The sequence below is a fragment of the Mercenaria mercenaria genome, chromosome 14 (genome assembly GCF_021730395.1).
Source record: "Mercenaria mercenaria strain notata chromosome 14, MADL_Memer_1, whole genome shotgun sequence".
Classification (NCBI taxonomy): Eukaryota; Metazoa; Mollusca; class Bivalvia; order Venerida; family Veneridae; genus Mercenaria; species Mercenaria mercenaria.
In genome coordinates this window covers 71517427-71543065 of record NC_069374.1, presented here as the reverse complement: position 1 = coordinate 71543065, position 25639 = coordinate 71517427, and the positions used below count along the sequence as shown (strand labels likewise).

Sequence of the window (25639 nt, the reverse complement as noted above, 5' to 3'; positions counted from 1 at the left end):
AACATTTCCAATCACTTTAATAAACATACAAATTCCATGTAAGTTTCTCTTTACCTAATATTAAGATATATCCATTTTCTTCACAATGTTCCACAGAAAATCCAGACCTAAAATCTTTCTAACCTTGTCTATACATTTGTATATCAATAAAAATTCTCAAAATCATTGATCCAAGTGCTTTACTCAGACTTTTTTATTAGGTTTGAAGCTTTCATAAGACTGCTCTCTTTGCTCTAAAGTCCCTTGTATTGGAACATAATACCAGCCTGAAAATATAAAATAAGTTTTACTCAGCATATTGTCTCATTCAAGTTTTTATTCAAGGAAAGTATTGCTACATCATTATCATGGTTCCATCTATAAAATATATGAGCCGCACCATGCGAAATCCAACATAGTGGCTTTGCGACCAGCATGGATCAAGACCAGCCTGCGCATCTGTGCAGTCTGGTCAGGATCCATGCTGTTCGCTGTTTCTCTAATTGCAATAGGCTTTGAAAGTGAACAGCAAAGATCCTGACCAGACTGCACGGATGCGCAGCCTGGTCTGGATCCATGCTGGTCGCAAAGCCACTATGTTGATTTTCTCATGGCGCAGCTCATATATCCTTCCAAGAGAAACAAGAGCAGCAACTACCGGAGCCCTTGCTCATCTGCAAGCGCTGGACGATATGTGAGAAAAAAGTTAAAATTAAGATTTTAAGATTTTTCTAAGTATAAAAAAGGCTGTAATTCTGATAAAATGCATATCAGAGTTATGGTTCTTTGCCTACATAGTCCCCTATGATGGTAAACAAGTCTGCAAAGTTTCAAAGCTGTAACTCTTACAGTGTTTGAGAAAAGGTGGACCTAAACAAAAATTTTAACCAGCCCCAACACTGATGATCACGTGACGACAATACCTCACAGATTTTTTTTAAAAATCAGATGAGCTAATAAAACACTAAACAGTTCTGTCTTGATATGTTTCTAATGAGCAAAAAAAATTGATCTGTAAGTCCATGCAGGTAGCTTTTTTTGTTTACCAAAATTTTCTGTCAATGCCAGCCCTAAAACTATGTTCATAAGTTGGATTATTTAAGCAGCATATTTTGCATCAATATAACATCTAAATGAATATATCTACTATACATGGATACCATAATTAACAATGAAAAGCCTAAGGAAAATAGACACATTTTCCACAAACAAACCTTTCTGATCAACTTGACTTTTTTGAAGCTGCCGCACCTTTTTTTGCTCAAGTCTGAAAAGAAAGTCAACAACAAATACATATGTTTTCAGATTCCAGAAATTGCCATAATTCCAAAGACAGATATTTACATTAGGTTTTTTAAGTTGAAAAATTTAAATCATGGTTCATACAGAGCATCTGAGATGAAAATCAAGTACACGTGCATGTACTTTTCAAGGACTTTCAAGGACTTGTTACAATTTTTCACGGGCTATTTTTTTTTCAAACCCACGACGTAATCAGAATCATTTTGATTGTGTCATCATGTAATGTAAAAGTAAAACAACATTCAAAATGGTAGCATTACTTGCCATACCAAATGCATGGCTTCATACTTAAGGCTCCTACATGTGTAAAGTAACAACACATAGAAAATATTGTTTTCATAATAATTTTGCTGATGTTTAACACTTTTCATGTGGCTTTTAAGTGCACTCTTTCCCGATTGATATTTCCACAATTTTCTCAAAAAATGTTCAAATACACTTTGTGCAGTCAGCTTTAAACAGCTTCAGCCGCTGAATACATTTGTCATTTGTCTCCCACTTATTACAGTATACTGTAAACACATGTATTGTTTTTACTCATTTTATCAAACGAAGTCACTCGCATGTTCGTCTTAAATTTTCAACTTAACATTTACTATCACAATCACCGTTTTTCAGTTAAAAAGGGTAACACAAATATACCATCGCCAAAAAGCCAAATATCAATATCACTTCAGAGAAGACTGCTGGAAGCTTATTTTTAACCATACTCACCCATATGTTCAATGAACTGGAACCATTTTAACAAATTTGAAAGAGTGCCATTCAGAGATCATTTCTTAGTTCTATCAAAATCCATTAAGTGGTTTTGGAGATGTTGTTTCAAGAAATTATTGAAGACAATTGGATGCATGCATGCATGACAATGGACACAGTGTGATCCCAATAGTATTTTGTGCTCAGGGGAGTTAAAATTGGGCTAGCACTTTCACCCAAAAAGATATTTAAAGTTTCCACAATATACATACAGGGCAAAGTGACCATGCGCCTTAGCGGCCACGCTTTTTGACCAATCGGAATAATTTGAACTTGGAAAATGACTTATTTGTGGATATTATTTAAAAATTGGACCAGCAATTTAGGAGATGTTGTTCGAAGATTCTGCCATTTTTAGCTTTGGTAGTTCCTATGTGCAACAAAGCAGAACTATTTAAACAAATTTGGTACAGGACCATTTATTTATTTTATTTATTTGGGTTTTACGGCGTTCCAACACAGTATAGGTTATATGGTGCCAAACAGGACTACAAATTTTGGTTTCACATCTCATTTACATCGAAATAAAAACATGAAGTATGGAATGGTACAGGACCAACCAAGGAGCATTAAGGCCAAGTTTCATCAAAATAAATGGACAAGGAACACAGCTTGATTCACAATAGCTCACCATGAACACTGCGTGCTCAGGTGAGCTAAAAACAAATGCCTGTACCGGTATACAACTCCCAAAGGCCACTAAAAACTACTCATTCAGAAACGAAACAATGATGGCTTCTCATCTTTCTTTGTGTCGAGAAGTTCACCAAAATTTCAAATGATTTTCAGTCTTGTTCATCTAAAATCATATTTAATTTTGGCTGATATAGAAACTGATGTACATGTATGCATATCATTAAAGGGTCATTAAAACAATACATTGAACAGCAATGATACATTTGGCTCTCATGAATTTTGCCAGATATTTGCAAGCGCCTTGTATGAACCAGCCTCCAGGCCTGTCATAATCCATTAATGCCGAATACAATATTGCAGATCAAGGCGGTAATATAATAACATTACTATATTTCAAGAGAAATCAAGGAAAAAAATGTAATACAGAAGAAGTGGATCTGAGCGTAGAACAAATTTTCCATGCCATGGCTACAATAGCTACTTACTTGGCTTTTCTTTTCATATCAGCTTTATACAAGTAATATAATGATCTTTCATGGTACTTTTCTATGCTGTTGAAGGACAAATACTTGCTGATATATCTAGTTATAGGCAGCTGAAAAATGATGAACAACTTTTTAAAGGTGATTAGTCACATATAAACATCATTTTAGGAAACTTTTAAAGCTACTTGCCCACAGTTTTAGATGAAAATTTTCAACACGTTTATTTCAAGAATGTACATGTATATCAATCTGACTAAAGTATATCTCCTATTACGCTACGCTTAGGATCTGACAACGAGCTATTAATAGCCTCATTCTGATGACCCTTTCGCTAGCCAATCAGAGCTTAACTTACAACATTTTGCAAATCTATAGTCAGTCTTAATTTTTGATATTTACAATTCTTATGTCGTAATGTGTCAGAGAGCTTGTTAGCTCAGTCGGTAGGCCACTTGCTCTGTAAGCGAGGGGTCCCGGGTTTGAGCCCTGGATTGACAGCACATTTTTCTTTCTCTTTGTCATTTGATTAAGCCGTCTGATTGGTTAAAATAAAACAAGAGCACCGCCTTGCGGGTGCTGACGCTCATCTGATTTTTTTTTGTATAATAGAAATATTGTCCTACCCATGATTTTCTAAGTCTAAAAAGGGCCATAACTCTTGCAAAAAGCAGGATAGAGTTATGTTTCTTGATGTACAGTGTCCACTTATGATGGTGAAAAACTGTTGCAAGTTTTAAAGCAATAGCTTTGATAGTTTATGAGAAAAGTTGACTTAAACATAATATTCAACCAAGAAAATGATTTTTCTAAGTCCAAAAGGGGCAATAATTATTGCAAAAAGCAGGATGGAGTTATGTTGCTTGCTGTACAGGGTCAGCTTATGATGGTGAACAAGAGTTGCAAGTTTTAAAGCATTAGCTTTGATAGTTTAAGAGAAAAAGTTGACCTAAACATAAACTTAACCAAGAAATCTGATATTTTCTAAGTCCAAAAGGGGCCATAAATCTTGCAAAAAGCAGGATGGAGTTATGTTTCTTGCTGTACAGGGTCAGCTTATGATGGTGAACAAGTGTTGCAAGTTTTAAAGGAATAGCTTTGATAGTTTAGGATAAAAGCTGACCTAAACATAAAACTTAACCAAGAAAACTGATTTTCTAAGTCCAAAAGGGGCAATAATTCTTGCAAAAAGCAAGATGGAGTTATGTTTCTTGATGTACAGGGTCTGCTTATGATGGTGAACAAGTATTCCAAGTTTAAAAGCAAAAGCTTTGATAGTTTAGGAGAAAAGCTGACCTAAACATAAAACTTAACCAAGAAATCTGATATTTTCTAAGTACAAAAGGGGCCATAAATCTTGCAAAAAGCAAGATGGAGTTATGTTTCTTGCTATAAAGGGTCAGCTTATGATGGTGAACAAGTATTCCAAGTTTCAAAGCAATAGCTTTGATAGTTTAGGAGAAAAGCTGACCTAAACATAAAACTTAACCAGGCAACGCCGACGCAGACGCCGACGCCGACGCCGACGCCGACAACCGCTCAAGTGATGACAATAACTCATCATTTTTTTTCAAAAAATCAGATGAGCTAAAAAGATTTGCAAAAATAAAAATAGCAATATTGGAAATCCAAAATATACAGAAGACGAATGTGAATGGGTCATTTTCAGATCTTCGTTCAGAAGATAGAGTACTTTAGTCAGATTGCATGTACATGTATATATGACACTGAATAATGGTAAACTTTAAAGTGGGTGAAAATAAAATTTAAATGGTGGTAAAAATGCATGAAGAATCACATTTTCTGCATTATTTAAAATGTTGTTGCATTTGCACAACATTAATTTTTGTGTTATTTGTAATGACACCATGCAAAAATCTTTCGATAATAAGTTTGTACCACTGGTCACTTCAGAGTACACACCTTTTATGGATTTTTAAAAGAAATTTATTTTTTGCCGAAAATGTGTGGGTCAGTCCCTTTAAAGGTGGTTAACCACAGTAAATTTTAACCTTTAGCCTGTTGGATGCAGGTGATTCTGCATTTGCGACCAGTGCAGACCAAGATTAGACTGCACATCCATGCAGTCTGATCATGTTCTGCACAGTGTTCGCTATTCAGTCAGTAAATTTTCAGTAAACATCCCTTCAAGTAATAAATGGTATTGCCCAAATTGAATGATAGACTAGTCCATTTTAAAAATTTAGCAGGGTAAGGGTTAAGCAACATTTTAAGAAACTTTTCAAGGTGGTCAATCTTTTTCGGGACATTTTATAAAGTGATCAAACATATAATTTAAACAACATTTGAGAACCTTTTCACTTTTTATATATATTCTATCAGATTTATCAAGGAACAAAAACACCAAATTAGAAAAAACTACACAAAGTTAGATCATCATTAGAATGTATATTTTTTTCATACAATTTTGATTTTTTGCCACTTTTTAAATATGTAAGTGGGCAGCTTAGTTGATTATTTCAATTTCCATGTTAGCTCTAATTTATATTTCCACCTGATAAACATCTGGATCTTTCAACAAAGTGAAGCAAAAGGCAAGTTTCAAAACTGTGTGTGGCTTCAGACTTACTTTTTAAATTTTATATTCTAATTTGTTATGATTTTCAGCTCAGTATATTGTTGCAAATGCAACTTTTTAACAATACAAAACTTCTTATATTTATATAATTCACTAGACTAGGTATGTTTTACAAATTTATACAAAATATGTTTAAATAATAGCAAAATCAAATTTTAACAAAACCCCCTCTAAACATCCAACATGAGTTCACCACTCAGGAAACCTGTTTTGAACAAATAATAGTATATCAAGTAACCAAAATCAAAGTTACAAATTTTGCTAAATATCTGAGCTATAATTATGTAAAATGGATATTGCTGAATGAAAAATCTAAAATTTAAGGAACTGAATCTATATCTATTAGAATTTTGTAAATGGCATGTTCAATGCATCTCAATCAATGTAAATAAAACTGGAGCCGCTTTTGAGAAAAATGAATGTCTCCCACAACTACCTAATCATCTAAATAGCAAGTCAGTTTTTATATACTGTTTACTCACTACAATTCAGCGGCCAGAACTCCAAAATGCCTGGACCGATTTGGCTCATTATCGAACTTGTCTAAGGTCTTATGGTCATACACATTTTGTTCAAATTTGGTGAAGATCGTATGAGAAATGTTCGACTTAGAGGCGGACAAGAGTAAAAAGGCCGATTTTTCGGTAATTCAAGGATCGTAACTCCATAATGCCTGAACCGATTTGGCTAGTTATCTAACTTTGCCAAGGTCTTATGGTCAAACACATTTTATTCAAGTTTGGTGAAGATCAGATGAGAAATGTTCGACTTAAGAGAGCAGGTAAGAGTAAAAAGGCCAATTTTTCGGTAATTCAAGAGCCTAACTCCAAAATGCCTAGACTGATTTGGCTAGTTATCGAACTTGGCTGAGGTCTCATGGTCAAACACATTTTCTTCAAGTTTGGTGAAGATCGGATGAATAAATGTTTGACTTAGAGTGCGGACAAGAGTAAAAAGGACGATTTTTTGTAATTCAAGGGCCGTAACTCCAATATGCCTGGATCGATTTGGCTAGTTATCAAACTTGGCCTAGGTCTTACGGTTAAACACATTTTGTTCAAGTTTGGTGAAGACCGGATGAGAAATGTTTGACTTAGAGTGCAGACAAGCTTTGTGACTGACAGACACACACACAGACTGGAGTAAATCAATGTGTCTCCCACACCATTGTGTGGTGGGAGACCACTGTGTGGTGGGAGACATAGTAAAAGCTAGAGACTTTTTCAGTGAGTTCCTATTATAATTTACATACACCTGACAGAATTTACATGTATTTATGTTCTTTTGGTAGTATTTATATACTCCAGTCAATATTTACACACTCCTGGAAGTATGACATATAAAATAATACATTAAGTAATATGAAACCAGGAACCAAAAACGCACTAGGAAAAATATAGCATATACCAAATGATGGTTATTTTAAAAGTATGATTTAAAGACAACTGTATAAAACAAAAGGTCAGTGGTTTTGGAGGAGATCAGGGATATAAATTAGCAGGGACCCAGTAACCCATGGCCCCTAGATTTTGGGCTGGGCCCCTAAATCTTTGGAGAAAATACCCATATACCTAATGTTAAACATTTATTTTTGACAGTCTGGGCCCCTAAATAAACATAGCTAGTTTATATCCCTTGAGATGTTGTTTCAAGATAATGAATAACAATGGACAGACGCAGGCTCACACACACAGCAGACTACGGACACAGCATGATCACAATAGCTACTATGAGCATTTTGTGCTCATAGTGAGCTAAAACATTAACTTGAAAGTACAGACTGATGGTATAACAGTCAATGACTTTGTCATATCTGATGTGAGTAATGATGAAGGACATGATTGTTAACATGCTAACTTAATGAACTGAAATTGTCAGTAATCTGTTAGGTATTCCTTAATCATCTGCATTATTTCATAATGTATTATAAACTAGAAATGTGTCACAGACACGGATGCACCCCCGCCCCACCCCCCTGCAACATGATAAAGGTCAGGCATGGTACTGCTCACAAACAAAAAGGACCATTGGCCAAGGGAAGTTAATCTTATAAAAAAAAATTCTAAGTCCACACAAAAATCCTTACCAGGTACAGATAGGTCAAAATACATCTCAAAAGTGGATGCAACATGCATGTTGTACTACAGAAAAGTGGTTTTAATTTTTCCCTACAACCAGTAATAACAAGAGCACCGCCGTGCGGGTGCTGACGCTCATCTGATTTTTTTTGTATAATAGAACTATTGTCCTACCCATGATTTTCTAAGTATGAAAAGGGCCATCATTCTTGCAAAAAGCAGGATAGAGTTATGTTTCTTGATGTACAGTGTCCACTTATGATGGTGAAAAACTGTTGCAAGTTTTAAAGCAATAGCTTTGATAGTTTATGAGAAAAGTATACTTAAACATAATACTCAACCAAGAAAATTATTTTCTAAGTCCAAAAGGGGCAATAATTATTGCAAAAAGCAGGATGGAGTTATGTTGCTTGCTGTACAGGGTCAGCTTATGATGGTGAACAAGTGTTTCAAGTTTCAAAGCAATAGCTTTGATAGTTTAAGAGAAAAAGTTCACCTAAACATAAAACTTAACCAAGAAATCTGATATTTTCTAAGTCCAAAAGGGGCCATAAATCTTGCAAAAAGCAGGATGGAGTTATGTTTCTTGCTGTACAGGGTCAGCTTATGATGGTGAACAAGTGTTGCAAGTTTTAAAGCAATAGCTTTGATAGTTTAGGATTAAAGCTGACCTAAACATAAAACTTAACCAAGAAAACTGATTTTCTAAGTCCAAAAGGGGCAATAATTCTTGCAAAAAGCAAGATGGAGTTATGTTTCTTGATGTACAGGGTCTGCTTATGATGGTAAACAAGTATTCCAAGTTTCAAAGCAATAGCTTTGATAGTTTAGGAGAAAAGTTGACCTAAACATAAAACTTAACCAAGAAATCTGATATTTTCTAAGTACAAAAGGGGCCATAAATCTTGCAAAAAGCAAGATGGAGTTATGTTTCTTGCTATACAGGGTCAGCTTATGATGGTGAACAAGTATTCCAAGTTTCAAAGCAATAGCTTTGATAGTTTAGGAGAAAAGCTGACCTAAACATAAAACTTAACCAGGCAACGCCGACGCAGACGCCGACGCCGACGCCGACAACCGCTCAAGTGACGACAATAACTCATCATTTTTTTTCAAAAAATCAGATGAGCTAACAAGAGCTGTCCATAAGACAGCGCGCTTGACTTTTCTCAGTGCTTGACTCTGAATTAGAGCTTTGCCAGTAAAAAAAAAATCCAAGTTAAAAAGGGACATAACTCAGTCAAAATTCAAACCAAAGTTATGGGAATTGTGTCTGCTGATGTAGACTTTGATAGTAAATAACTATTTTGAGTTTCAAGTCAAAAGCTTTAATAGTAACAGAGATATCTGACTATATCAAAAATTTTAATAAAAAATTCTAAGTTAAAAAGGGGCATAATTATGTCAAAATTCAAACAAGAGTTATGGGGATTGTTCCTCCTGGTGAAGACTTTGATGGTAAATCAGTATTTTAAGTTTCAAGTCAAAAGCTTTGATAGTAACAGAGATATTTGACTTTATCAAAAAATTTAACCAAAAATTGTAAGTTAAAAAGGGGCATAATTCTGTCAAATTTCAAATCAGAGATATGGGAATTGTGTCTCCTGGTGTAGACTTTGATAGTAAATAACTATTTTGAGTTTCAAGTCAAAAGCTTTAATAGTAACAGAGATATTTGACTTTATCAAAAATTTTAACAAAAATTTCTAAGTTAAAAAGGGGCATAATTCTGTCAAAATTCAAATCAGAGTTATGGGGATTGTTTCTCCTGATGTAGACTTTGATAATGAATAACTAGTTTCAAGTCAATAGCTTTGATAGTAACAGAGATATTTGACTTTATAAAAAACTTTAACCAGCGGTGACGGCAACACCAGGGTGAGTGCAAAAGCTCTTCTTTTTCTTTGAAAAGTTGAGCTAAAAAAGTAACAATATAAGCTATTTATAGTAATAACAAAGGGAAGTAATTCTAAACTAGGGACATGGTTATTGCGCATGACATTCTGTCTCATGATGGTGTACAATTGAGTCAACTTACATCAAAATCCCTCCATGCATGAAGAAGAAATGCTCAGGACAAAGTCATTCTTGTATCTGATCTTTGGCCTCTGAGAGTTACCTTGACCTTAGACCTAGAGACCTGGTTTTTTGTGTATGACATATCGTCTATTCATGCTTATTATTTGTGTCAAATTATTTTGAAATTAGACCATGCATGTCAAAGTTATGGACCGGACACGAAGACCACATTATCAGTATATATGTAGTGACAACTGGCTAAGTTAAACCAAAGACTGTGACCTTAACCTTAGACATAGGGACCTGGTTATTGCGCAAGACACATCGTCTATCCATGCTTATCATTTGTGTGAAATTATTCTGAAAATGAACCATGCATGTCAGGCCCTGACATGAACACCACCCTTTTCCAAACAAACAAACACACACATGGACAGGGGTAACACTATATGCCCCCACCGTCCCCCACATTTCATGGCGAGGGCATAAAAAGAGAAAATTTGAAATTACTTTATAATACTCATGTTTTTCAGGTACATATCCCTCCGGCGTATCAACCAATTCTGCTGGACCTGAAAAAAGCACATAATTTTATATCATACGAAGAAAACTAATACTCACATGTTACATATTAAAAGAAAAAAAAACAAGAGCTGTCTGAGGACAGCAACGCTCGACTATTCAACAGCTTTGTCAATTGAATAAATACAAAAGTCGAAAAAGGGGCATAATTTTGTAAAAATGGGAACAGGGTTATGAAACCTGCACAGTGCTTATCAGCTCATGACAGTGGATAAGTGTGTGAAGTTTCAATCCATTCCCTTTAGTGGATACAATGATACCAGCTTACATACAAAAACGTAACCAAAAACTGCTGAGTCAAAAAGGTGGCATAATTTTGAAAAAATGTAAAGTAGAGTTATGGGACCTGCCATGTCAGACGATGGCAGTGAACAATTGTGTGAAGTTCCAATCCATTCCAATTAGTGGGTACTGAGATACCAGCTTACATACAAAACCTTAACCAAAATTTCCAAGTTGAAAAAGGGGCATAATTTTGTAAAAAAAAAAACAACCAGAGTTATGGAACCTGTGCAGTGTAAGTCAGTTTACCACAGTGAATAAATGTGTGAAGTTTCAATCTATTTCCACAAGTGGTTACTGAGATACCAGCTTATATACAACAAGAGGGCCAAGATGACCCTAGGTCGCTCACCTGAGAAACACACCAAAACAGTGTAAACATGTTGGACCTATTGATTTCATGGAAAAAAATATTCTGACCAATTATCATTAGAAATTGAAGCAAAAATCTTGAGTATAAACAAATATTTTCTTTGATTTGACCTAGTGACCTAGTTTTTGACCCCAGATGATCCATATTCGAACTTGACCTAGATTTCATCAAGGTTATCATTCTGACCAAAATTCATAAAGATCAATTGGAAAAAACAGCCTCTATCGCATACACAACGTTTTTCTTTGATTTGACCTAGTGATCTAGTTTTTGACCCGCGATGACCCATTTTCGAACTCGGCCTAGATTTCATCAAGGCAATAATTCTTACTTAATTTCAGAAAGATCAATTAAAAAATATAGCCTCTATCGCATACACAAAGTTTTTCTTTGATTTGACCTAGTGACCTAGTTTTTGACCCCAGATGACCCATTTTCGAACTTGGCCTAGATTTCATCAAAGTAATCATTCTGACCAAAATTTCATGAAGATCAATTGAAAAATACAGCCTCTATTGCATACACAAGGTTTTTCTTTGATTTGATTTAGTGACCTAGTTTTTGACCCCAGTTGACCCATTTTCGAACTTGGCCTAGATTTCATCAAGGAAATCATTCTGACCAAAATTCATGAAGATCAACTGAAAAATACAGCCTCTATCGCATACACAAGGTTTTTCTTTGATTTGACCTAGTGACCTAGTTTTTGACCCCAGATGACCCATTTTCAAACTTGGCCTAGACTTCATCAAGGTAATCATTCTGACCTAAAATCATGAAGATCAATTGAAAAATACATCCTCTATCGCATACACAAGGTTTTGCTTTGATTTGACCTAGTGACCTAGTTTTTGATCCCAGATGACCCATTTTCGAACTCTGCCTAGAATTCATCAAGGTTATCATTCTGACCAAAATTCATGATGATCAATTGAAAAAAAACAGCCTCTATCGCATACACAAGGTTTTTCTTTGATTTGACCTGGTGACCTAGTTTTTGACCCCAGATGACCCATTTTCGAACTTGGCCTAGGTTTCATTAAGGTAATCATTCTGACAAAATTTCATTAGGATCAGTTGAAAAATACAGCTTCTATCGCAACAAGTATGCAAAATATGAAAGCAATATCTCAATGGACTTTGAAAATATTTGGGGTGGTACGCAAACTTTAACATTACAATAAGCATATTCTTAGTCGAAAAGGGGCCATAATTCAGTCAAAATGCTTGATAGAGTTGTCTGCTCCTGTTAACAGACTGGGGTCATGATGGTAAACAAGTATGCAAAATATGAAAGCAATATCTCAATGGACTTTGAAAATATTTGGGGTGGTAAGCAAACTTTAACATTAAATTAAGTATATTCTAAGTCGAAAAGGGGCCATAATACAGTCAAAATGCTTGAAAGAGTTGTCTGCTCCTGTTTACAGAATGGGGTCATGATGGTTAACAAGTATGCAAAATATGAAAGCAATATCTCAATGGACTTTGAAAATATTTGGGGTGGTACGCAAACTTTAACATTACAATAAGCATATTCTTAGTCGAAAAGGGGCCATAATTCAGTCAAAATGCTTGATAGAGTTGTCTGCTCCTGTTTACAGACTGGGGTCATGATGGTAAACAAGTATGCAAAATATGAAAGCAATATCTCAATGGACTTTGAAAATATTTGGGGTGGTACGCAAACTTTAACATTTGTGTGACGCTCACGCTAACGCCGACGCCAGGGCGAGTAGGATAGCTCCCCTATTCTTCGAATAGTCGAGCTAAAAATAATGTACATCCAATTTAATATAAACAAGAGCACCGCCTTGCGGGTGCTGACGCTCATCTGATTTTTTTTTGTGTAATAGAAATATTGTCCTACCCATGATTTTCTAAGTCTAAAAAGGGCCATCATTCTTGCAAAAAGCAGGATAGAGTTATGTTTCTTGATGTACAGTGTCCACTTATGATGGTGAAAAACTGTTGCAAGTTTTAAAGCAATAGCTTTGATAGTTTATGAGAAAAGTTGACTTAAACATAATACTCAACCAAGAAAATGATTTTCTAAGTCCAAAAGGGGCAAAGTTATTGCAAAAAGCAGGATGGAGTTATGTTGCTTGCTGTACAGGGTCAGCTTATGATGGTGAACAAGTGTTGCAAGTTTCAAAGCAATAGCTTTGATAGTTTAAGAGAAAAAGTTGACCTAAACATAAAACTTAACAAAGAAATCTGATATTTTCTAAGTCCAAAAGGGGCCATAAATCTTGCAAAAAGCAGGACGGAGTTATGTTTCTTGCTATACAGGGTCAACTTATGATGGTGAACAAGTGTTGCAAGTTTTAAAGCAATAGCTTTGATAGTTTAGGATAAAAGCTGACCTAAACATAAAACTTAACCAAGAAAACTGATTTTCTAAGTCCAAAAGGGGCAATAAATCTTGCAAAAAGCAAGATGGAGTTATGTTTCTTGATGTACAGGGTCTGCTTATGATGGTGAACAAGTATTCCAAGTTTCAAAGCAATAGCTTTGATAGTTTAGGAGAAAAGTTGACCTAAACATAAAACTTAACCAAGAAATCTGATATTTCCTAAGTACAAAAGGGGCCATAAATCTTGCAAAAAGCAAGATGGAGTTATATTTCTTGCTATACAGGGTCAGCTTATGATGGTGAACAAGTACTCCAAGTTTCAAAGCAATAGCTTTGATAGTTTAGGAGAAAAGCTGACCTAAACATAAAACTTAACCAGGCAATGCCGACGCAGACGCCGACGCCGACGCCGACAACCGCTCAAGTGATGACAATAACTCATCATTTTTTTTCAAAAAATCAGATGAGCTAATAAAAATGAGCTCAGAATTTATTTATCCAACCAGTTAAACACACAATGAGTAATAATATTACTCATCAAAATATGTATTTATAGTGAATTTTACTGCACCCTATTACAAGCCATGCCAACACAACTTGTTGTCAGTGTAGTTTGTGCACAAGGCAGAAACATTAAAACAAGAGGTCATGACAGTATGTTCGACTTTTGCAAGCTCGTAAGTAAAATGGTCACCCTAAGAATAGTTATATGATCCAGTTCCAGAGTAAGAGTTATGGGACTAGTTTTTTAATATTTTCCATGCAAAACTTGCATTTTCTATGTAAAAAATTGGGCATACTTTTGCCAAAATACATTTCAGAATAATGAGACATTCACCATGTTTAATCCCTCTCCGCTTGAATAAAATTTCAATTCAATATATCTCCACTGACTCCGGAGAGAACAATGTGTGTGCAAAACTTCAGCCCAAATTTTCTAAATCCAAGAAGGCAGTTCATTTTCATAAAATCCATAAAAGATTCATGGGACTTTTATGTTGTTACTGTGTGTTATTCAAATTTCCTGAAACATTAGATGAAGTGTGAAGTTTTATCAAAGTATCTGCTTTAACAAATGTAGACTCTGATGCCATGGCAAGCGTAATAGCCCTCCTTATTCTTCAAATAGTTCATACGAAACTCGGGAGATGTTTGGGATGGTGAGGGGGTAGTGTGGTAGTGGGTAAGGGTTGGGGTGCACTGGACTTTTTTTCTGTGCAGTGGTGATCATGAGAAACTTGAGCAAAAGCAACTCAAATTGACCTGTTCTAATGTGGGGGTTAAAGTAGGGTTATGTCGGGGGAGGTGTGTGTGTGTTTGGGTTTAACTTCTTTTTCAACAATTTTTCAGTCATATAAACGATGGTGTCTACTTGTAACAGTGAGCACTTTATCTTTATAGTGCTGCCTCACTGGAATATCACGCCATAGATACGTGACATGATACCCCACCCAGTCACATTATACTGACACCAGGCTGACCAGTCCTAGCACTACCCTCTTAATGCTGAGCTCCAAGCGAGGAAACTGCTAGTACCATATTTAACGTATTTGGTATGACGCGGCCGGGGATCAAACCTGCGACCTCCCGCACTCAAAGCGGTTGCTCTACCACTAGGCTACGTAGTTTTAATGTCGGGGGAGGGTGTGGGATTAATAAAAGTTGTTGGACTCCACTCTGCACATCATCAACTACCAATACTTGGGATGGTTCAAGTTCTGCTCTGGACATGAACTATGATCGCGATCTTTGAGTTCATTTGTGACATGAGCCTTTCATTACCGATCTTGTCTTTATAATTATATGTATGTTTGTAGTCTCAACCCAATTCATGCACTCTGCTTATCATCACATTCCTTCCTATCTATTCTCTAAGCTTGAAGTCCATATCTTAAATGGTTATTATATGAGCTGCGCCATGAGAAAACCAACATAGTGTGTTTGCAACCAGCATGGATCCAGACCAGCCTGCGCATCCGCGCAGTCAGGTCAGGATCGATGCTGTTTGCTTTCAAAGCCTTTATCAGTTAGAGAAACTATTAGCCAACAGCATGAATCCTGACCAGACTGTGCCGATGCTCAGGCTGGTCAGGATCTATGCTGGTCACAAACGCACTATGTTGGTTTTCTCATGGCACAGCTCATATGCTCTTGACAAAAAATAATGGTGGGCATACTGGAACTTTGACCTCTGTAATCTTATACTTTGAGCTACCAATCAAATTTCTGTGCTTTGCAAATAATCTCATTGTCATCTACCTATATATGCAAAGTTTACAGTCATTATCTTAGGTCTTTAAGTTATGTTCTGAATAAAAAATATGACCTTAAGACAGAAAGACGGACAGAAGCAAGCTTCTTAAAAAATATGTTCTGTTTTTCTAAAATGGGCTTATGATAAGCACCAAAACAAATAGGATATGATGACTTTAAAGCTTGGTTGGTAACCAACGGCCCCGTGAGTTTTATTTGCATTATTTTAAGCATAAGCTTGCGCTATCTATTACAAACTAAACGATCCTGTTTGTGCTTACCAGATAATTCTTTCCTCATCGCATACACCGTAGTTAATCCCTCCAAACCAACATAATACAAAATCAACTTACCTATCCTTACGTTAGTGTACAATACAATCAATCCAAGAGGTACTATCCCAAGGCTAAGAAAGTAAAACTGAAAATAGACAAAGTATATTTTTTTAAGAACACTTATAACCAACTAGACTGCTTTATACAGTAAAGTAATATGCCTGCAAATTTACACGACTTTTTCTTAAAAATTTTTTGAAGTGCTTATACAATGTAAATGTACATAAAAGGTATGAAGTGTGTCCACTGGACACTTGTGCCTCTCTTCCTGCCCATTTATGGTTAAAAATATGTCACTTGCAGGAGGCTGGGTATGTAGTGTGTGGAGCATTAATTCAAATAAAACCCTAGGTGCACAACTTATGTGCTGAACAACAGTCCTGTAAAGTTTTATAGGTCATGGTCATGTTCTTTTGGACACACAAACTTATAGGCTCTTAAATCATTCTAGAGCAGCCTTTTACAAAAGGGACGTTACTTTATCAAACTGAATGCAAGGATTATTGAACCTATGTACATATAGTTTGTCATTCAGTTGGTATTACCATAGCAAAGAAATATTTTAAGTTCCATTTAGTTGTAAAATTATTTTGAAACTAATGTCTGTAGTTTCAGAGTAAGAGCTTTTCCAAGATTTACAAACATGAAGCCAAATAAGAAAAACTAGGCCATGTTTGTCTTTTTAACGAAACAGACTAAAATGGAAAAGCTAATGATATGCACTGCAAAAGCTTTTTAGACTTATCACAACAGGCTAAAACAGGGCATTATTTTTTAATTTGAGAGGATAAAATATGCTTTTTGGAGTGGGGGCACATACATACCACATCATCTTTGAGCTGCTGGGATTGAAACCTGGATGGTCTTACTACCATTTTATTACCACCCATATACCTCACTGAAATCAAAATAAAAAGAATAATTGTAATAATCCTTCTGCTATAAAAGTACAAAAACGGAATTAACCCTTAGCCTGCTAAATTTTTAAAATGGACTGGTCTATCATTCAATTTGGGTAATTCCACTTATTATTCCAAGGGTTGTTTACTGAAAATTTACTGACTGAATAGTGAACAATGCAGACCATATCAGACTGCACGGATGTGCACGCTGATTTTGATCAAAGGCAGAATCACTTGCCGCCAGAAGGCTAAAGATTGAAGTAACTATTCTCTTTTTGTAAATCATATACATTAACAAAACAAGAACACAAGCAAGAGGGTCATGACAGACAGTCTGTGTTCAAAGCTCACATGCAAAAAATACAATGTAGTTTTACTGATCACAAAAGATCGAGCATACATTTGTATATTCATTGCTGTTGTCTCGCTGACTTAAAATAGATCTTATGTTAGAATAGTCTTATGTGATATATTCAAGGTCAAATGGTCAAGTCAGGGTATGTTCATTGTCTTAGGGTAATTAAGGGCAGACCCTCTAGTTATTGAGAGACAATATGGAGTAACACATTGGCCATGTGAATGAAGTGCATAAGTTCTTTTATGAAATAAAATATGGCAGAGCATTATTTCAACATACTCGAACAATATGAAGAGGTTATATGCTTGAAAGAATAATTTCATGAGACTATAGCCCTGGTGAATTATATGGTGGTGTATCACCGATTCATATATTTGAGATTAAAAATACTAACATGTTCTCAGGAGCGCTCAGACGTCTAAAGTGTGACTTATTCTACATGCCAAATAATCGATACAGTGTGTATGAATTAAGTGTAACACCAATCATTTTGATTCTGAAACTTTTTTATACAAAATAATTGATCAAGGCATGTGGTAACACTCTTTCTTGGTACCTTGGTAATAACCAGTGCAAAAAACTTCCTACCGGCATGGCTTTGATGCCAAGGTTTGGAAACACCTTAAATAAAATGCTAAAACAACTGAAAACTGCATGTTTTACCTAAAACTCGTTACATGGGCACGACCATGACATTGGTGTCAGTGTTCTCGAAAACGCTTATTTATGTGTATTTGTATGCAAACGTTTTCGAAAAGGACACCAAAACATCTCAACAGCGATTCCCCGGGACAAAAAAATTGCCAAAAGTGTAGCTTACAATTACACAAAAGAACTAGCCAGTCAGCAGCTATTTCGGCTGTCAATCAAAGGCTAGACACTTCCTAAAATTTATGTGTCAATGCTTCTATCTATCTATCTCTTTATACTGCCTCACACAGAGCTCCAGATAAGCTTTTGGTGCAATTGGGTATTTACCCATCACTTTTTGTCTGAATTGGGTATTGGAAATTTGAATTGGGTAAAGATAATATCATTACCCTACCTTATCAGAAGTAACTGGGTATTTGCTAAAACCAATTGGGTACTTTACCAATCTCACACTAACAACTGAGTATATTTCCTTACAGTATACATGGTATATATCATTAAACAGGATTGACTGAGTACCTAAGTACTTTAATGGCCCCTTCAATGTTTAATACAAAAATGTATTTAAAACTGTAATGAATATTCCATACTGTTGTTTTCTTTTTCACTTTTAATGCAGTCGGAGATCTGTTCATCCACAGTATCCCAAACAATGTGGTCACCGCAATATGCAGTCTCCCAAAAGATGTCATCCAGTATTGGTGACACTACATTGTCACAAATAGATAACTGTCATTCTTTAACAGCAAAATACCCCACTAATTTGTTTGTTTGTGCTGCAACAATGTTTTTTTCTGTGACCTCTTTTACATTTTATGGGAGTAGAATTGTTTACAAAGCGTCCAAATAACACTGATCAGCCGATTGAATGGTCCTGTGATTTTTCCGATAAATTGCACCCTGTTCTGCGGTAACGTATAACCAGTCAGTTAACAGGGCTTTTTTCCGCTATAAATCTACCTCCTATAAAAGGAGGTAATCCCAATGCAAGAAAGTATGTTTTTTTCCCAAAGTTGAATTTAAAATTCCCAAATGATTATACCTTTAAGGGTTTTTGCTGTTATAAGATAGTTTTGCTGATTTGTATGTATATTTAGGTAAATTATAATACTGTTGAACAAATACTAAAATGCAATTCATTAATATTTCACACAAAAACACATTTATGTAGATTTTGGTAATCTGCAAATTGTCCCAATTAAGACAATTTCCGAGAGCATTTTCCCAATTCCACCGGTGTCGGTGGCATTCCCAAATTGATGAAAAAAAGGCCTGGTTAAATCTAGCGTTAAAGTCTCATACCCGTTCTAGTATACGGTTCATCTGTAATGTCGCGGTACTTGACATTCGACGTAACCACATTAAACAAGAAACAGGGTTAGATGCTTACTTTTTTTCTAACAATCCTGGCGGGATTCCTCCTTACAAATTCAGCTGTCCCTCCCTGATTTCAGGAATCCCTCCCATTTTCAGTGATTTTATCGATTGTTAACACTATTTAAAAAGATTCAATAAACATATATAACCAAAGCAAATACATCTTTCTTTTATTTATATTTATTGAACATAAAGAATCGATACATTAACATTTGTAGTCCTTCAGCCATGAACTTTGAAAATAACGCGGAACCAGTCTACGTACATGTATGTATTCGAGAGTAAACATCCGGACTGTGGTTAGAACAGATGACAGGGGTGTAAAAATAAATTTCACTTCACTCGCCGTGCAGGACTAGTAGCCAGTAATATCTACTCGCCCTTAGTGAACAGCCACTCGCCCTAATAACTGACACTTTTAATACTGTCACTTTTATGAAAGGAGTATTATTTACAATAGTATTATTTCCCGAAAAATATTTATTTTGAAAAGTGTCTAAAAAATTTGGACACAATAATCATCGTCCATCCACCCGTGTTGAAAGAGATGGGAAAAAACGTTAAAGATTATCGGTAATTATTCAGTTGATAAACTAAGTAATTGACCTTGTTTTCATGATCAATTTACACCCCCTCAAAGTAGAGCTAAAAGAAGTGTCAGTGTGTCAGTATCTTGACATCTGAAGTGGAGATCAAAGCGGTATTTTTGCTCGAGATTGTCAAGGCATTACGTCATGTTTTCGCGCCATGTGACACATCACTGTCTGATCGTACCGCATCGGTTCTTAAAATTGCTGAGAAATAGAAATCAATAAAAAGTTTCTTCTTTAATTTGTTATCAAAAGCGAAAGTGCTAGATCCCGTATAAAAGGTAAATGTCTCAAACGATAGTTACTATAGTGGATATTCTACCTCTGTGACCTATTTGCCCTCAAGGAATTTACATTACTGTTTGACAAAAAAAAACTTAAATTGTTGGTCAAAAAATACATGTACAAAGATTCATTTAAAACTTATTAAAAACAGCAATGACATCACATTGCTTTATTTTAAAATCGCATTTTTATTTACGTTCATGAGGTCACGTAACCTATTCTGCCGCACTAACAGAAATCTCATCTGTTTGCCAAAAATCGTTTTACTCCATGTATTGTAATTGCTGCCGCTTTTTCATTATTTAAGATTTTTTTATTCTGTTTTTTGTTCCTTCTGGTCAAAAGTCTGAATTTTATGCCCAGAGTATTCATCATTGATTTACTTTTAGAAAGAAATAAGTAACTAAGACCGCGCTGTTTGAATTTTTACAAATGATTATATGAAAATTCGACCGTTTTTATAGAATTTTGCCTACATTTCTGTCGATATCTTATTAAAATCATTATAGAATTCAAATAGTATTATTTCTCAAGAGGTGTTGAAAACTTGAAGTGAAAATGTTAAAAAATGAATGCACTACGCACGGTTTTTGTGTACGTGTCGATGTAAATTAGATATTTAATACGATAGGTCGCACGTGCTTGTGGAATGGAAAATTACCGGCATGACGTTTTGATATCTTTACGATTCGCGGGTAAATTCCAGTCAATCCAGGTAGCGATTGAACCATCTCAAAGTTTGTTGACGTTCTGGAGTTGTATTTCTGAATTTTGGTAAAGTAAGGACGTAAAAAAACCACTCGCCCGATCGGTCGAGTATACAGCGAGGTCCACTCGTCCTACTCAGACTTTAACTCGCCAATGCGAGCGGGCGAGTGGAATTTTACACCCCTGCTGAGATGTCGACTTCGAAAATCGTTTCAAAGCAAGGTTTTTCTGTCATTTTGGTATTTTTGATAAGTTTTTTTAGCTATAGATATTGAACTGAAAACTTACTGTCCCGACGGGACAGCCAGCTTCCAAGTTCAGGAGGCCCTCCGCTAAAATAGGTGTCCTCGGGATCGCGGGACTGCGTTAAGATCGAACCCTGAGAAACAATGTATTTTTTGTCTTTACCACAATATTTCATGTCATATGCATCAATAACTGTGTGAAAATGAATAAGATATCATTCAAGAAACATACATGAGTACTTTGAACAACAACAGTCAGCCATTGTTATCGTGTAACGTCACATCACTAATGTCGCAGTATAGGTCAACAATTGTGTCAATCAAACTATCATAGGTTATAAAACACTAAATATAATTCAAACACTGAAAAACTATCTAAGTCAAACTAACAGGAACACTCAAAAGTCATGAAACGCCAATTTAAACGTTTTTTTATTATATCTGTTTACATTGGCACTATCGAAAATATTATCCTCTGTGCAGCAGACACACCAGATATTTTGCAAGTAAATCACAAGGTCGCGGGAGTGGTCATAATGCAGCGGAGCCTAAGAATCCTACTAGTACAAAGTACTAAATATTTTCTGTTTGATAGTTATCTAACATGTTAAAATTCACTGCTCAGTATCATGGGTGTATTTTGAGGAGATGGTCAGGGGCCCCCCATCCCTTCCTCCCCCTTAAAATCCGTCGAGTTAAGAGGTTTTGATGTTTCGCCTGGTACCCATATTTCATTCATTTTTCTGTAGCTGGGGGATGTTGCGTAAAATTTTGTGTCCTCTAACCTATAGGCGGGACCTAATTTGCATAATTAATGAGGACAAATGCCGATCAGCTGGTAGACGAACTTATAAACATTGCAAATATTTGCTTAATTCATGGATTTTGGCAATAAATATGTGAAAAATACGATTTTAATAAATCTTGACAGATATTTAGCAATATAACTGCAGGTAGGAACATTTTTCGCCAGCATGAGTAAAATAGGTCAAGAACTTCCCCGGTAAACACCACGTAGGTGGCGCAACTCAAATACCGCGAAATTAGTGATGACGCGAGATTAGTGATGTTGAGTATAATAAGGAAAATGCAATACCTGGGCACTAGACAACTTTTGGGGACAGGTACCCATACCCTCAGGAAGGGGAATTTTTCGACGTTTTAAGACAAAAAGAGGAAGATTTTAGCCATATATATGTTACTACTTTTCACACTTATCAATACTGTTTTCGATCATTTCTAACTAATGTAACTATATTGCAGCAGTAACCTTCCTTAGAGTAACTAAATATAACTTGAAAGAGAGTTCATATTTAGTCAGGTCTAGGAAAGTGGAATATTTACAGATTATCTGTAAATTTACAGATAATCTATAGATTTACAGAATTTTCAATCTGTAAATTTACAGATTGTGTGTATGAAAACTGATGAAATTACATTTATCCTCAAAACTGCAGCTTGGAATTAATTGGTTTATTTACAGCATGCATAAATTAAGGTCATTTGTGGGTTTCAGCCATTTTTGTTGACTTTGAGTTTTTGGCATTTTAAGAAAAATCAAAGTCAACAGAAATGACTGAAAGTTACAATTGACCTTTATTTATACATACCATAAGTAAATCAATTAATTTCAAGCTGCGATTTTGTGTCTAAATATAATTTTAGCAGTTTTCAAACACTTGATCTGTAAATTTACAGATTGAAAAATCTGTAAATTTATAGATTATCTGTAAATTTACAGATAATCTGTAAATACTCCACTTTCCTAGACCTGTTAGTTGTGTCAAACAACCTGTTATCTGGGGAATTTTCTTCTGTGAAAGGGGAAAAAAACATATTATTTTATGAGGGGAATGGGGCCCATATTCGGCCCCAAAAACGGCCAAACGAGTGCCCTGGATACCCCAAGTGATTTTTTAGGAACTGGGTATTATGAATTTAACTTGCATTTCAGTACGCACACTGTATGAATTGAATTGGGTTTTCTGCAATTTTAATTGCGTAAATACGCAGCTAATCTGGAGCTCTGCTCACACCTCTCACGAGTATTATGGGCAGGATCTATTTTAAGTCTGATTACTGCGTCTTTTCCGGCACACACTTTTAAACCTATTTAAACTTACCGCTATCCTTTAGTCAGTATATTGTATCTACCGAAAAGGTTGTTAATTTTCTGTCTGCGGAAGTTGACATAAAGATTCATCGGAGAACCATACCCCACCCACCTCACGTTAACTTTTCGGATTACGGGACTATAAACTTTTGGACTAAAACATCATTATATATACCTGGAACTTTAGTCTGCTGACTTTTCTGTACTAATGCCTGAGCAAAACGAACCCCAGCCGAAGCTGTGGTCCGTAATGTGCTCAAAATTGGCATTTTTCACCTTCGTTGCCTGTCCTTAACAAGGGTGACAACTCTTGTCTAGTTTTCCTAATTCTCGTACCGTACCCGTTCTGCACGCTCCTATTCCGGAACCATCATGTTGATTTTTTCATGGATCTGGATCTGGATAGCTACCTTGCAGGGCCTTTCAGGGGTGTCAGCTCTTTCACTCCCAAGTCTTTTCACTCCCAACTCATTTCACACCCAAGTCTTTTCCTCCCCTGACAGTTCACTCCCATTTTTTATTAAGAGGTGACTTTTTACTCCCAAATTTTTTTATGTTCTCTAGAAATGATATTTTGATTAATGGGAGATCAATTAATACTTTTGACATGTTTTATGTACTTTTTGTTATGCAGATTGTGTGTATTGAGAAATTTTGTAGGATTAATTTTTACTCAGAAGGGTAATGATAATCCAAAATATTAATCTGGAAATAATAATGAAGGTGTTTATTTTTTGTTAATTATTGACTGTATAATTATTAATTAATCTGAAAATGCAAGTTGAATTATTAATATTCTGAAAAAGCAAGTTTAGTTTGTTTCCAATATTTTCACATTAAAAGGATATTGAAAGAGAGAGAGAGGGGGATATTTAGAAAAAAAAATGATAACACTTTACTGTGATGTCCTAAATATATAATGATGTAAACTGCTGAGTTTGTTGGGTTTGCATTTATTGAAATTGACGTATATAGAAACTAAAAAACGGAAACTAAAAATGTAACTGGAAAACATTCCAACAAAATTCATACTTCACTATATCAAAAAAAAATTAATAAATTACTTTTGAGTTTTAAATGTATATTTCTTTTAATCCTTTGGATAAAATTGTCAAAATTCTATTGTGCATGAACATTTATTTTAACATTAATTACATTTTCTTATACCTTGCAAAATAATTTGTGAAAAATCTTTGATATGGTGTATATTTAAAAGCTACCCATTATTTCATCACCATGAGATGTAACCTCCTTGATTAGTTGTATATTAACAAGTCATCAATTATCTTATCACTTGTGTTTGTTTAATGCTCCTTGATTGAAAATTGCTAGCCTAATCATCGCCTTTCAGAGCTATATCATTATAAATTGCTGACTAATACTTCTCATGTTTTAGAAAGTTAAAATTAATCATAACATATCACAACATAACAAAGTATATGTTATATTAGGTAAGGTTAGAATTAATCGATGCTCACGTGTATGTTCATTGGCTGAATAATATTTAAAGACAACACAGCTGTGAAAAAATTATTAATTTATTGACTTCTCTTTTACTCATTAATGTAGATATATAAGATAACATAAACAATTACAACTCAGTGTCTTTGTAAAGTGTCATTTTTAGCACAACAAAAATAATACAAAACATATATAGAGTGTAAAGAAAACAACTTTATACTTTATAAAAAAAATAAAGGATTTATTTTTAGGAAAGGAGACTTAAAAACTTTCTGACATGATAAAAATGGATCTTTAAGCCAATTTTAAGCAACAAAGATTTTAAAAGATTTTATTGGGAAATGAGACTTAAAAATTTTCTGACATGGTAAAAATAGATCTTTAAACCAATTTTAAGCCACAAAGATTTTAAGAATAAGGTTTAAAAAAGGAGCAATTTAACAAATAAATGAAATTTCAGCTTTACATTTCCGTTAAACATTAATTTGGTCCGAAATGTTAACTTCAAATAAATTACAAATACATTGATCTTTTCACAGCTAGTACACTTGTACTTAATGATAACAACAAACACATTAAAGCTACCATAACAAATAAATGAAATTTCAGCTTTAAATTACTGTAAGACATTAATTTGGTTCCATATGTTTCTGATAATAATCAAATACATCTACCTTTTTACAATACACTTATTCTGTATGAAAACAACAAGCACATATGTGAGGAAACAAATTAAAGCTTACATAACAAATAAATGGAATTTCAGCTTTACATTTCTGTTAGACATTAATTTGGTTCAACATGTTTCAGGTAAATGTCAAATTCATCAACATATTTACAATGCACTGACACTTTATGATAGCAACAAACACATTTAAGGAAACACATAATAAATTCCATCAGTTCATTCAGAAATT

At 34.9% G+C, this 25639-nt stretch overlaps 1 protein-coding gene across 1 annotated transcript; it reads right to left on the bottom strand.

The window, feature by feature from the left end:
- LOC123527642 (NADH dehydrogenase [ubiquinone] 1 beta subcomplex subunit 5, mitochondrial-like) lies at window positions 1-23597 on the bottom strand. The gene is made up of 7 exons (XM_045307244.2): window positions 23437-23597; window positions 16857-16930; window positions 16051-16117; window positions 10362-10423; window positions 3159-3268; window positions 1194-1246; window positions 1-266 (listed from the first exon to the last, which is right to left on the bottom strand). The coding sequence occupies exons 1-7, from the start codon at window positions 23528-23530 to the stop codon at window positions 184-186; spliced, it is 543 nt and encodes a 180-aa protein (XP_045163179.2). The 5' UTR covers window positions 23531-23597; the 3' UTR covers window positions 1-183.
- Between the last annotated feature and the right edge of the window lie 2042 nt (window positions 23598-25639).